At 40.7% G+C, this 13,329-nt stretch overlaps 2 protein-coding genes across 3 annotated transcripts; both read right to left on the minus strand.

Annotated features, from left to right (window-relative positions):
* Positions 1-188: 188 nt before the first annotated feature.
* On the minus strand, positions 189-5,752 carry DSN1 (DSN1 component of MIS12 kinetochore complex). 2 transcript variants are annotated; one of them, XM_041425068.1, is made up of 7 exons: positions 5,418-5,752; positions 5,290-5,335; positions 3,326-3,580; positions 2,469-2,542; positions 1,855-1,927; positions 1,104-1,191; positions 189-288 (listed from the first exon to the last, which is right to left on the minus strand). In XM_041425068.1, exons 1-7 carry the CDS (start codon positions 5,577-5,579, stop codon positions 204-206), a joined length of 783 nt encoding a protein of 260 aa, XP_041281002.1. In that variant the 5' UTR covers positions 5,580-5,752; the 3' UTR covers positions 189-203. The 2 variants fall into 2 exon arrangements, with proteins under 2 accessions (XP_041281002.1, XP_041281003.1); XM_041425069.1 differs by lacking the exon at positions 1,855-1,927 and having other exon boundaries at positions 204-288.
* Positions 5,753-5,993: 241 nt separating this feature from the next.
* Positions 5,994-12,185, minus strand: LOC121346907 (pre-B-cell leukemia transcription factor 3-like). The gene is made up of 3 exons (XM_041425071.1): positions 12,093-12,185; positions 8,388-8,474; positions 5,994-6,828 (listed from the first exon to the last, which is right to left on the minus strand). Exons 1-3 carry the CDS (start codon positions 12,165-12,167, stop codon positions 6,745-6,747), a joined length of 246 nt encoding a protein of 81 aa, XP_041281005.1. The 5' UTR covers positions 12,168-12,185; the 3' UTR covers positions 5,994-6,744.
* Between the last annotated feature and the right edge of the window lie 1,144 nt (positions 12,186-13,329).

Here is a 13,329-nt window from a genome sequence, read left to right on the forward strand (position 1 = left end):
AGGTGAGACAGGTGAGGGACAGGAGGGGACAGGTGAGACAGGTGGGGACAAGGGGGGACAGGTATCCCCACATTCACTCCAGGTGTGTCCTAGATGTCCCCAGGGTTGTCCCTGGTGTCCCCAAGCTTGTCCCAGCTGTGTCCAGGTGTGTCCCTCCCTCCCCAGGTGTCCCCAAATTTGTGCCAGGTCCCCCCAGCTGTGTCTCAGGTGTCCCCAAGGTGTCCCCACCTGGTCATGAGCAGCTTCAGCTGAGCCACGGATTCCTGCAGGGCTGGATCCAGGAAATCCCTGCGGGAAAATACCCAAAATTCCCAAAAAAATCCCAAATTTTGGGGCAAATCCAGTGAAAATTCCCAAAAATCCCAAATTTCCAGGCAAATCCAGTGAAAACCCCCTAAAATTCGCAAATTTTTTGGCAAATCTAGAGAAAATTCCCAAATTTTGGGGCAAATCCAGTGAAAATTCCCAAAAATCCCAAATTTCCAGGCAAATCCAGTGAAAACCCCCTAAAATTCCCAAATTTTGTGGCAAATCTAGAGAAAATTCCCAAATTTTGGGGCAAATCCAGTGAAAATTCCCAAAAATCCAAAATTTCCAGGCAAATCCAGAGCAAATTCCCAAATTTCAGGGCAAATCCAGAGAAAATTCCAAAAAAATTCCGTGGGAAAAGTTCCCAGATTGCCTCAAAAACCAGCCCCAAAATCCCAGGAAGTTTTTGGGAAAATTCTGAGATTTTTTGGGATTTCCAGGGACGAAGCAGCTCCTGAAAATGTTAAAATCTGCCCAAATCCTGGGAATTTACCCCAAAAAAATCCTGGAATTCACCCAAAATCCTGGAATTTCGGTGAAATCCAAAGCTGTCCCAAAATCCCAGAATCTTCAAGGCTGGAAACGCCCAAAATTCCCCCCAAATCAAATTTTTTTGGGGATTTCCATGGATTTTTCCCCTTCCCAGGCTGGAAATTCCCAATTTTTTTTTGCATTTCCATGGATTTTGGCCCCTCCCAGGCCGGAAATTCCCAATTTTCTTTTGCATTTCCATGGATTTTCCCCTCCCAGGCTGGAAACTCCCAAATTTTGGGGTTTTTGCCCCAAACCCTCACTCCGGGCTCGGCTCCAGGCAGTTCCTGAGGGTCCCATCGTGGAGCAGCCTCTGCAGGAGCCTCTGGAATTCCTCAGAGCCCTTCTGGACTGAGAAAAAATGGGAAAAAAAATCATTAAAAACCACCCTGGAGTTAATGAGTTACTAATTATTAATTAATTGTTTATGAATTGATTATTTTTTGTGGGATTCAGGGATTGAAGGTCGTTTTCCTGATTATTTTTTTACCCAAATTCCTGAATTTTTGAGGAAGCAGGAAGACCCAGGAATCCCTTGGGACCTCTTTTGACCCACCCCAAATAATTATTGATTCATTATCAATTAATTAATAATTAATTCAATTTTTTTTCTCATGTCCCTGTCTTTTTTTTAACCAAAATTCCCAATTTTTTTTGGCAATCAGGAGCCCCCAGGAGCTGCTCTGACCCTCCCCCAATCAATTACTGATAATTATTAATTAACTATTCATTAATTACCAACTAACATATTAACTAACTACTATTTTATTCATATTCCTGTCTTTTTTAAAATCAAATTCCTGAATTTTTGAGCAATCAGGAAGACCCAGGAACCCCTCAGGACCTTTTTTGACCCCTTTGAAATTAATTATAAATTAATTCTTAATTAATTCCGCTGCTTTTTCCCCAAAAATCCCGAATTTTTGGGGTCTCCACCCATTTGGGGACTCGGAAATTTGGGATTTTGAGGGAAAAAGTCCCAAATTTGGGGGTTTTGGAGGCTCCAATCCCAACCTTTGGCAGCGAAAGCCTCAGGGTCGAATCCCTCGGATTGCTCCAGGACCTGCTGCAACTTCCGGGCAGAAAACTGGGGAAAAATGGGAAAAATTCAACAAAAAATGGGAAAAATCCAACAAAAAAGGGGAAAACTCAACAAAAAATGGGAAAAATTCAACAAAAAATGGGAAAAATCCAACAAAAATAGGAATTATCCAACAAAAAATAGGAAAAATGGGCTTTTATCCCAATTTTCTGAGGGTTAAAACAAAGATTTGGAGCCCAAACTCCTTTTTTTCGTGTGTGTGAGGAGTCTGGGAAAGGATTTTTTGGGAGGAAAATTCCAGGATTTTGGTAAATTCCAGAATTTTGGAGGATTTTAACATTTTCAGGAGGTGCTCCAGCCCTGGTAGTGCACCAAAATGCCAGGATTTGGGTAAATTCCAGGATTTTTGAGGTAATTCCATGATTTTTGTGAATTTTATGATTCTCAGGAGTTGCTCCATCCCTGGAAACGCCGAAAAATTCCTGAATTTTGGTGAATTCCAGGATTTTGGTTAATTTTAGGATTTTTCAGGAGCTGCTCAAGCCCTGGAAGGAGCAAAAAAATCCAGAATTTTGGGTGAATTTACCTGGAAGCTGGAGAGGAGGAGGAGGGAGAGACGTTGGACTTCAGGAAGATCCAGGCTGATGGATTTGCTCAAGTCTGGGAAAGAAAGGGTTAAAAATGGTGAAATTCCCAAAAAAACCAGCTGGAATTTCATCCAGAATTTCCCCAAAAGCAGCTGGGGCAGGGCAGGGTGTGGGAAAAGCAGGAAAAAAAAGGAGGAAAAATCAAATTTAAGGAGGAAAATGGGGGAAAGGAAGAGGAAAAATCGAATTTAAGGGTGAAATTGGGAAAAAATAGAGAGAAAAAGGCACAAAAGTGGGGAAAAAATCAAATTTAAGGTCAAGAATTGGGTAAAATCGGAAAAAAAATCCCATTTAAGGGACAAGAATAGAGAAAATTGGAAAAAGGAAGAGGAAAAGTCACATTTAAGGGGAAAGTCAGGAAAAGAAAGATGAAAAATCCCATTTAGGGAGCAAAAATGGGAAAAGGAAGATGAAAAGTCCAATTTAGGAGGAAAATCGGGAAAAGAAAAAAAAAATCATATTTTGGGGAGAAATGGGAAAAGAAAGAGGAAAAAATCCCATTTAAGGGAGGAAATGGGAAAAGGAAAAATCACATTTGGGGGGGGGACTAGGAAAAGAAAGAGGAAAAACCACATTTTTGGGGTAGGGAAATGGGAAAAGATGAAAAATCCCATTTAAAGAGAAAAACTGGAAAAAAAGAAGTGCCAAAAGTAAAGGAAAAAAGACAGAAACTTCAAAACCCTCACTGACAGACGCCTCAGCGCAGCGCCTCCAGCTCTCCTCAACCCCCCCTTGCCCACCCCCGAGATGGATTTTAATTAAAGCCACGGCAATTAGGCGCTAATGAAGCACGCACCGCGGAGCTCCTGGTGCACGGGGGGCAGCGATTTGCGGCGGGAGCGGCGGCCCTTGAGGCTGGAGCGGCGCCAGGAGCGGCGCTTGTCCTGAGGGCTGGCGACGAGCGGCGACAGTCGGAAGGACTTGAGCGGCGACTCCTTCCAGGGGCTGCCCGCGGCTCTTCTCTTCCTGCCCGACGAGCTCGGCGTGCCCTCCTTGCGGAGAGGTTTCAGAGGCGCCTCAGCGCCCGCTGCCTCGGCTGCCGAGTCCGCGTCTGAGGGGAAAAGAGGAGAAATCAGCGCAAAAAAGGGGAAAAGAGACTCGGTGGTGCCCGCGCTGCTCGCGGCTTCTTCATCCATGAGAGGAAATGGTTGTGAAAAGCTTGTTTTTAAAAGTTTAATAGGAATAAAATGGTTATAAAAATACTCCTCAGCATCTGCTGCCGAGTCCAGGTGTGAGGGGAAAAGAGGAGAAATCAGCGCAAAAAAGGGGAAAAGAGACTCGGTGATGCCCGGGCTGTTCGCGGTTTCTTGACCCATCAGAGGAAATGGTTGTGAAAAGCTTGTTTTGAAAAGTTTAATAGGAATAAAATGGTTATAAAAATACTCCTCAATATCGGCTGCAGAGTCCGGGTGTGAGGGGAAAAGTGGCGAAATCAGCGCAAAAAAACAAGAGACTCGGTGGTGCCCGGGCTGCGCCACCTGCTTCGGATTTCTTAGTTTCATGAGAGGAAATGGTTGTGAAAAACTGGGTTTTGAAAAGTTTAATAGGAATAAAATGAACATAAAAATATTCTCAACATCCGCTGCCGAGTCCGGGTGTGAGGGGAAAAGAGAAGAAATCAGCGCAAAAAAGGGGAAAAGAGACTCGGTGGTGCCCGGGCTGCGCTGCCTGCTTCGGATTTCTTAGTTTCATGAGAGGAAATGGTTGTGAAAAGCTTGGTTTTTGAAAGTTTAATAGGAATAAAATGGACATAAAAATGTTCTCAACATCCGCTGCCGAGTCCGGGTGTGAGGGGAAAAGCGGCGAAATCAGCGCAAAAAAGGGGAAAAGAGACTCGGTGATGCTCAGGCTGCTCGCGGTTTCTTGATCCATGAGAGGAAATGGTTGTGAAAAGCTTGTTTTGAAAAGTTTAATAGGAATAAAATGGTTATAAAACTACTCCTCAGCATCCGCTGCCAAGTCCGGGTCTGAGGGGAAAAGCGGCGAAATCAGCGCAAAAAAGGGAAAAAGAGACTCGGTGATGCCCGGGCTGCGCTGGCTGCTTCGGATTTCTTAGTTTCATGAGAGGAAACGGCTGTGAAAAACTTGTTTTGAAAAGTTTAATAGGAATAAAATGGTTATAAAACTACTCCTCTGCATCTGCTGCCGAGTCCGGGTGTGAGGGGAAAAGAGGAGAAATCAGCGCAAAAAAGCGCAAAAAAGGGTAAAAGAGACTCGGTGGTGCCCGCGCTGCTCGCGGTTTCTTGATCCATGAGAGGAAATGGTTGTGAAAAGCTTGTTTTTAAGGTTTAATAGGAATAAAACGGTCATAAAAATACTCCTCAGCATCTGCTGCCGAGTCCGGGTGTGAGGGGAAAAGAGGAGAAATCAGCGCAAAAAAGGGAAAAAGAGACTCGGTGGTGCCCGGGCTGCGCTGCCCGCTCGGGATTTCTTGGGTCCATGACAGGAAATGGTTTTATCAAGGATTTCAGAGCGCTGAACGTGGCTTTTGCGGCTTTATTTTTAAGCGGGAGTTTAGACAGATCCTGGAGGTTTTGGGGTTTCCAGGGATGGAGCAGCTCCTGAAAATGCTGGAATTTTTGGGCACTTCCAGGGCCTTAAAATACCAAAGTTGTCCCCAGATCCTGGCATTTTCGAGGCTGGAGAAAGCCCAAAATTCCCCCAAATCCAACTTTCTGGCTCGCCACCTCCCAAGCCCCAAAATCACCCAAAGCAGCTCCTCCCTCCACACAGAGCAGCGATTTCCTTCCCTGCCCTTACCTGGCGCGGCCCCTCCGCTCTCAGAGCTGTGTCCGCCGGGGCATCGCTGAGGGGAAAAACCGTTACCCGCCTGGAACCGCGGCCACCCCGCGGCTCCCCCGGCCGGGCTGGGACCTTCCGGCGCTCACCTCGTCCTCTTGCGGCCCGGCCGAGCCCCGCGGGGACGGGGCAGCGGCCGGGCCGGGGGAGCCGCCGGGTCCCACCACCACCTCCGCCATGGCGGTTTCCCGCCGCTCGCTTGCCCTCAGCGCCTTGCGCATGCGCGAAGCCCGCTCCGGCTTCGCCGCCATCACGGAGCAGGCGCGGGGCGGTGCCTGCCCTCACAGCGGGCACGGAGTCCGCTCCACCCTTCCCACCCCTCACGTTGTACCCTTCTTCCGTCCTTCGCCCTCTTCCCGCCTTTCGCGCTCCTCACGCTGTTCCCACCGTGTCTCAACTCTCACTCTGTACCTTCCCCTCACGCCATTCCCGCCCTTTTCCCACCCCTCACGATCTTCCCGCCCTTTTCCCTCCCCTCACGATCTTCCCGCCCTTTTCCCACCCCTCACGATCTTCCCGCCCTTTTCCCTCCCCTCACGATCTTCCCGCCCTTTTCCCTCCCCTCACGATCTTCCCGCCCTTTTCCCACACCTCACGGTCCTCGCCGAGCCCAAACCTCAGAGAAAAAAAATCAGGAGAAAGTGGGGAAAAAAAGGGAAAAAAAAAAAGGCTTTGGAAATTTATTTTCTTTGATAAAGTCTCAACTGAAAAGGGCGGACTCTGAAAACAGCACCAGAACGGCACAAACCCCCTCGAATTCCCATGGGGAAATCCCGTGGTTCGGCTGTTTTGTGGTCAATTTGGGGTTTTTCATTTTATTTTTGTACTTTTTCACCAGAAAAAGTGAAGCCATGGAATTTCCCAATACAAAATCCCTTGGAATGACACCAGCGGAAGGTCCGGCCTGCGAGTGATGTCCAGCGAGAAGTTTGGTAAAGCAACTTTCCCATTAATTAGCTAAATTAATTAAGAAAAATTTCCTATAGAAATTTCGTATGGAATTCCCTATAGAAAATTCCAATACAGAGAACATCCAATTACAGTAGGGAGGGGATTAATTCATCTGGAACAGAAATCCCAGCGTAAAAAATCGCACGGAAATGAAAATAAATCCATTTTTTTCCGCTGTAAAACTGGAGACAAAACGCCAAGGCGTTTTTTTTTTCCCTTCTTCTTCAGGTTCTTGGTGTAAAATCCAAGTTTTTTCCTTAAAAAAACGTCATTTTCTGAGGCGAAATGAAGTTATAAATAATCCCGAGTCGGCGCTGAGAGGTAGAGGTGTCGCTGCCATCACAATCTATTGGCTTGTTCTGAGGTAATTAATTCATTGCGAGTCAGTCATTTGATCGGCCCGTGATTAATTAACGTTAATTGACCTCTCTCCTCTCAAAAAGGTCCTTTTTCATTAAGAAATCTTTAATTGGAGGCGTCGCTGCCCAGGTCGGCGGCGGGGGAGGTGATGGACGAGGGGGTGGCGGCGTCCTGCCAGCTGCCATTGGCCTGAGGGGACAGAAAATGTCATTAATTCCTATTAATTGGCATTAAATCATCAAGAAATTACCTGTAGATGGCATTATAGGGCACGGTGTGTTTGGAGGTGAGGGTGGTTTTAAAAGGAAAGAGCAGATCCGCTCCACCCTTCCCACCCCTCACGATGTCCCTGCCCTTTTCTCGGCCCTCAAGACATTCCCGTTCTTTTCTCGCCGCTGGCCTTGTTGCCGCTCCTCACGATCTTGCCGCCTTTTCCCTCCCCTCAAGACGTTCCCACCTTTTCCCGCCCCTCACGTTGTTCTCTTCTTCCACCCCTCACACCCTTCATGCTCCACAAGGCCTTTTCCCACCATGTCTCAACTCTCGTCCTGTACCTTCTCCTCACACCAGTCGCACGCTTTTGAAGCCCTTCAAGATCTTCCTGCCCTTTTCCCGCCCCTCACCTCCCCGCCTTTTTCCCGCCCCTTCCTGCCCTTTCCCCCCCCCTCACACTCTTCCTGCCCTTTTCCCACCCCTCAGCCCTTCCCACCATTTTCTCACCCCTCACACCCTTCCTGCCTTTTTCCCACCCCTCACGATCTTCCCTCCATTTTCCCGCCCCTCACCATCTTCCCTCCATTTTCCCGCCCCTCACCATCTTCCTGCCCTTTTCCCACCCCTCACGAACCTCCCGCCTGCCGAGCTCAAACCTGAGAGAAAAAAAATCAGGAGAAAATGGGGAAAAAAAAGGAAAAAAAAAAAGGCTTTGGAAATTTATTTTTTGGATAAAATCTCAACTGAAAAGGGTGGACTCTGAGAACAGCTTTTATTTGTATGTTTATAATTTGGTGTAAATATAAAAATGTAATTTATGTATTTATATAAATATGTACATTTTATATATTAAATCTATATAAATATCATATAAATTTATACACTTTTTCATTTATATATCAATTTATAATGTAAAATATATTTTAAAGGTATTATTAAGTATATTTGTAATTTATACATTTAAATCTGAATTTATATACTTTATTTAATGTATTTTATGCATTTAATGTATTGAATGTTTTATAAGAATAAAAATAATAATAACGGTGACTTATAACAATTTATATATATAAATGTACACAAAATTTCATAAATAAATAGCATATTTATTAGTATAACTATATATTATTTTATAATATAGATAAATTAATAATCGATATAAAGTTATATAATTTTATTTAGTATTTTATACATATTAATTTACTATAGATTAAATATATAATTATTTATATTTGAATATATAATTATTTATATTTAAATATATTAATAATAAATATTAAATATGTTATATATGTAAATAATAAATATACATATATTAATAACAATATCAAACATCTTAATAGGTTTAAACATTTTAAAATTCATCATTTAAATTCCATTTTTCCAACTTTTTCCCCCCATCCCAACATCGGCCGTTTAGGGGGAAATAATAAAAATACAATTAAAATTACAAGTAAAATAAATTCAAAATAAGAATTGAAAGAAATGGAAAGAAATGCAATTTGTGGGTAATGTTTGATGAAATCCCAACTCACATCGAGGCGCTGCGTGGAGTACAAAGGGCTCCCCACGAGGGGCTCGAACCTCCCCGGCTGCTGCAGGACGTGCTGCAGGGAATCCAGCTGAAAATCCAGGGAAAAAATTAAAAATAAAGTTAGAAAATGAATTTAAAAATTCCCAAAACGGGAATTTGTCAGGTGGAGTTTGTGAGGGAATCCAGCTGAAAATCCAGAAAATAAAGGGAAAGAAAAAGTGAAAAATAAAGTTAGAAAATGAATTTAAAAATTCCCTAAGTGGGAATTTGTCAGGTGGAGTTTCTGAGGGAATCCAGCTGAAAATCTGGGAAAGAAAAAGTGAAAAATAAAGGTAGAAAATGAATTTAAAAATTCCCAAAGTGGGAATTTGTCAGGTAGAGTTGATGAGGGAATCCAGCTGAAAATCCAGGAAAAAAATTAAAAATAAAGTTAGAAAATGAATTTAAAAATTCCCAAAATGGGAATTTGTCAGGCAGAATTGCCGTAGGAACAAAGGATTGGAGGGAGAGGAGGGATTGGAGAATTCGGTACAAATTTAGGGGATTTTAATCAGAATTTTAGTAGGAATTTCAAATGAGAGGAGGGAATTTATGGATTTAATAAGGAGAATTTTAATAGGAATTTTAGTGGGAATTTCAAGTGAGAGTGGCAGATTTCTGGATTTAATAATGAGAATTTTAATAGGAATTTTAGTGAGAATTTCAAGTGAGAGTGGGAGATTTCTGGATTTAATAATGAGAATTTTAATAGGAATTTGAATAAGAATTTTAGTGAGAATTTCAAGTGAGAGTGGGAGATTTCTGGATTTAATAATGGGAATTTTAATAAGAATTTTAGTGGGAATTTTAGTGAGAATTTCAAGTGAGAGTGGGAGATTTCTGGATTTAATAATGGGAATTTTAATAAGAATTTTAGTGGGAATTTTAGTGAGAATTTCAAGTGAGACTGGGAGATTTCTGGATTTAATAATGAGAATTTTCATAAGAATTTTAGTGGGAATTTTAGTGAGAATTTCAAGTGGGAGTGGGAGATTTCTGGATTTAATAATGAGAATTTTCATAAGAATTTTAGTGGGAATTTTAGTGAGAATTTCAAGTGGGAGTGGGAGATTTCTGGACTTAATTATGACAATTTCAATAGGAATTTTCATAAGAATTTTAGTGAGAATTTCAAGTGAGACTGGGAGATTTCTGGACTTAATAATGAGAATTTTAATAGGAATTTTAGTGAGAATTTCAAGTGGGAGTGGGAGATTTCTGGACTTAATTATGACAATTTCAATAGGAATTTTCATAAGAATTTTAGTGAGAATTTCAAGTGAGACTGGGAGATTTCTGGACTTAATAATGAGAATTTTAATAGGAATTTTAGTGGGAATTTCAAGTTGGGAGTAGGGGATTTATGGATTTAATAATAATAAATAAGATTAATTAAATAATAGAATAAGGGAGAATTTCAATAGGAATTTTGGGGAGAATTTTAATGGGAATTTTAGAATTTCCCTGAGAATTTTGGAGATAATTTCACAATTCCAGTGGGGATTCCACTGAGAATTTTAAGAAGAATTTCATTAGGAATTGAAGAATTGATTTAGGAATTTCAGCAAGAAATTCAGATTTTAAGTGGGAGTTTCAGTGAGAATTTCATTGAAAATTTCAGAATTTCAATAGGAATTTCCCAATTTAATGAAAACTTTCCCTCTGAATTCCAACGGGAATTTCAGTGAAAATTTTGGATTTTCAGTAGGAATTTTACAAACTATTTCACTCCTAATCCCACCAGAAATTTCAGATTTTCAGCAAAATCTGCAATTTAAACAATCCCAAACTTTTAAAGACCCCTGAAAATTCAAAAAATAATCTGAAGGCATCAATTCCTCTGGGATCCAGGGCAGAAATCTGGATTTTCTTCCCCATTTTTCCATCTGGGATCCAGGGCAGAAATTTGGATTTTTCCCCATTTTTTCCTCTGTGATCCACGACCGAAATTTGGATTTTTTCCTCTGGGATCCAGGGCAGAAATTTGGATTTTTCCACATTTTTCCTCTGGAATCCAGCCAGAAATTTGGATTTTTTCCCCTGGATTCCAGGCAGAAATGTGGATTTTTTTCCCCATTTTTTCCCTGTGACCCAGTCAGAAATTTGAATTTATTTCCCTTTTTTTCCTCTGGATTCCAGTCAGAAATTTGAATTTATTTCCCATTTTTTCCTCTGGATTCCAGTCAGAAATGTGGATTTTTTTCCCCATTTTCCCCCTGTAATCCACTCAGAAATTTGAATTTTTTCCCCATTTTCCCCCTGTAATCCACTCAGAAATTTGAATTTTTTCCCCATTTTCCCCCTGTAATCCACTCAGAAATTTGAATTTTTTCCCCATTTCCCCTGTAACCCAGTCAGAAATTTGAATTTTTTCCCCATTTTCCATTGTAATCCAGTCAGAAATTTGAATTTATTTCCCATTTCCCCTGGATTCCAGTCAGAAATTTGGATTTTTCCCCATTTCCCCTGTAACCCAGTCAGAAATTTGAATTTTTTCCCCATTTCCCCTGTAATCCAGTCAGAAATTTGAATTTTTCCCCCATTTTTCCCCCTGTAACCCAGTCAGAAATTTGAATTTTTCCCCATTTCCCCTGTGACCCAGTCAGAAATTTGGAATTTCTTCTCTGTAACCCAGTTAGAAATTTGAATTTTTCCCCATTTTCCCCCCTGTGACCCAGTCACAAATTTGAATTTATTTCCCATTTCCCCTGTGACCCAGTCAGAAATGTGAATTTATTTCCCATTTCCCCTGTGACCCAGTCAGAAATGTGAATTTATTTCCCATTTCCCCTGTGACCCAGTCAGAAATGTGAATTTATTTCCCATTTCCCCTGTGACCCAGTCAGAAATGTGAATTTATTTCCCATTTCCCCTGTGACCCAGTCAGAAATGTGAATTTATTTCCCATTTCCCCTGTGACCCAGTCAGAAATGTGAATTTATTTCCCATTTCCCCTGTGACCCAGTCAGAAATGTGAATTTATTTCCCATTTCCCCTGTGACCCAGTCAGAAATGTGAATTTTTCCCCATTTCCCCTCTAACCCAGTCAGAAATGTGAATTTTTCCCATTTTTTCCCCCCTGTGACCCAGTCAGAAATTTGGATTTTCCCCCATTTTCCCCCCTGTAACCCAGTCAGAAATTTGGATTTTCCCCCATTTTCCCCCCTGTAACCCAGTCAGAAATTTGAATTTTTTCCCATTTTTCCCGTGGATTCCAGTCACAAATGTGAATTTATTCCCCATTTTCCCTGGATTCCAGCCAGAAATGTGAATTTATTCCCCATTTTCCCCCCTGTAACCCAGTCAGAAATTTGGATTTTTCCCCCTGTGACCCAGTCAGAAATTTGGATTTTTCCCCCATTTTTCCCCTGTAACCCAGTCAGAAATGTGGATTTTTCCCCATTTCCCCTGTGACCCAGTCACAAATTTGAATTTATTTCCCATTTCCCCCTGTGACCCAGTCAGAAATTTGAATTTATTCCCCATTTTCCCTGGATTCCAGTCACAAATTTGAATTTATTTCCCATTTTCCCCCCTGTGACCCAGTCAGAAATTTGGATTTTTCCCCCCAATTTGGATTTTCCCCCATTTTCCCCCCCGTGACCCAGTCAGAAATGTGGATTTTTTCCCCCCTCTAACCCAGTCACAAACGGTGCCCGTCCCTCACCGGGGGCTGCGCGCCGGCCGGGCTCCGCTGCGACGCCGGGGGCTGCAGCCCCAGGAAGGAATCCCCGGAATTCATCTGGAAAGACCCAGAGGAAGCTGAAAAAACGACAAAAAAACCCAAAAATGAAATTAAAATAGAGAATTGGAATGGGTTATTAATGCAGCCAAAATGGTTCCTCAGGAGGGGTAAAAGGGGAATAAAAAAAGGGATAAAAAAGGGAATAAAAAGGGGATAAATGGAATAAAAAAGGGAATAAAAATGGGAATAAAAAAGGGAATAAATGGAATAAAAAATGGATTAAAAAAGGGAATAAATGGAATTAAAGGGGGGATAAAAAAGGGGAATAAAAAAGGGAATTAATGGAATAAAAAGGGGGATAAAAAGGGGAATAAAAAAGGGAATAAAGAAGAGAATAAATGGAATAAAAAATGGATAAAAAAAGGGAATAAATGGAATAAAAAGGGGATAAAAAAGGGAATAAATGGAATTTAAAGTGGGATAAGAAAGGGAATAAAAAAGGGAATAAAAGGAATTTAAAAGGAATAAAAATGGGAATAAAAAAGGGAATAAATGGAATAAAAAAAGGGGATAAAGAAGGGAGTAAATGGAATTAAAAGGGAATAAAAAAGGGGAAAAAAAGGGAATAAATGGAAATAAAAGGGGATTAAAAATGGGAATAAATTGAATTAAAAGGGAATAAAAAAGAGAATAAATGGAATTAAAGGGGAATAAAAAAGGGAATAAAGGGAATAAATAAGGGGATAAAAAAGGGAATAAATGGAATTAAAAGGGGATAAAAAAAGAAATAAGAGGGATTTTAAAAGGAAATAAAATTGATTAAAACAGGAAATAAAAGGAAAAAATATAAAGGAGATAAACAGAAATAAAATTAAATCGATGGAAATAAAATTAAATATGAAGGAAATAAATGGAAATAAACAAAGAGAAAAATAAATAAATGGAAATGAAGGCAAATAAATGGGAAAAAATTACATTATAAATAAATAAAATGAAATAAAAGTGATATAAATGGAAATAAAATTCAACTAATTACATTATAAATAAATAAAATGAAATAAAAATGAAATAAAATGAAATAAAATTCAACTAATTACATTATAAATAAATAAAATTAAATAAAAATGAAATAAATGGAAATAAAATTCAACTAATTACATTATAAATAAATAAATAAAGTGAAATAAAAATTATATAAATGGAAATAAAATTCAACTAA

Source organism: Onychostruthus taczanowskii, unplaced genomic scaffold (genome assembly GCF_017590055.1).
Source record: "Onychostruthus taczanowskii isolate IOZ18803 unplaced genomic scaffold, ASM1759005v1 scaffold864, whole genome shotgun sequence".
NCBI classification, from domain to species: Eukaryota; Metazoa; Chordata; class Aves; order Passeriformes; family Passeridae; genus Onychostruthus; species Onychostruthus taczanowskii.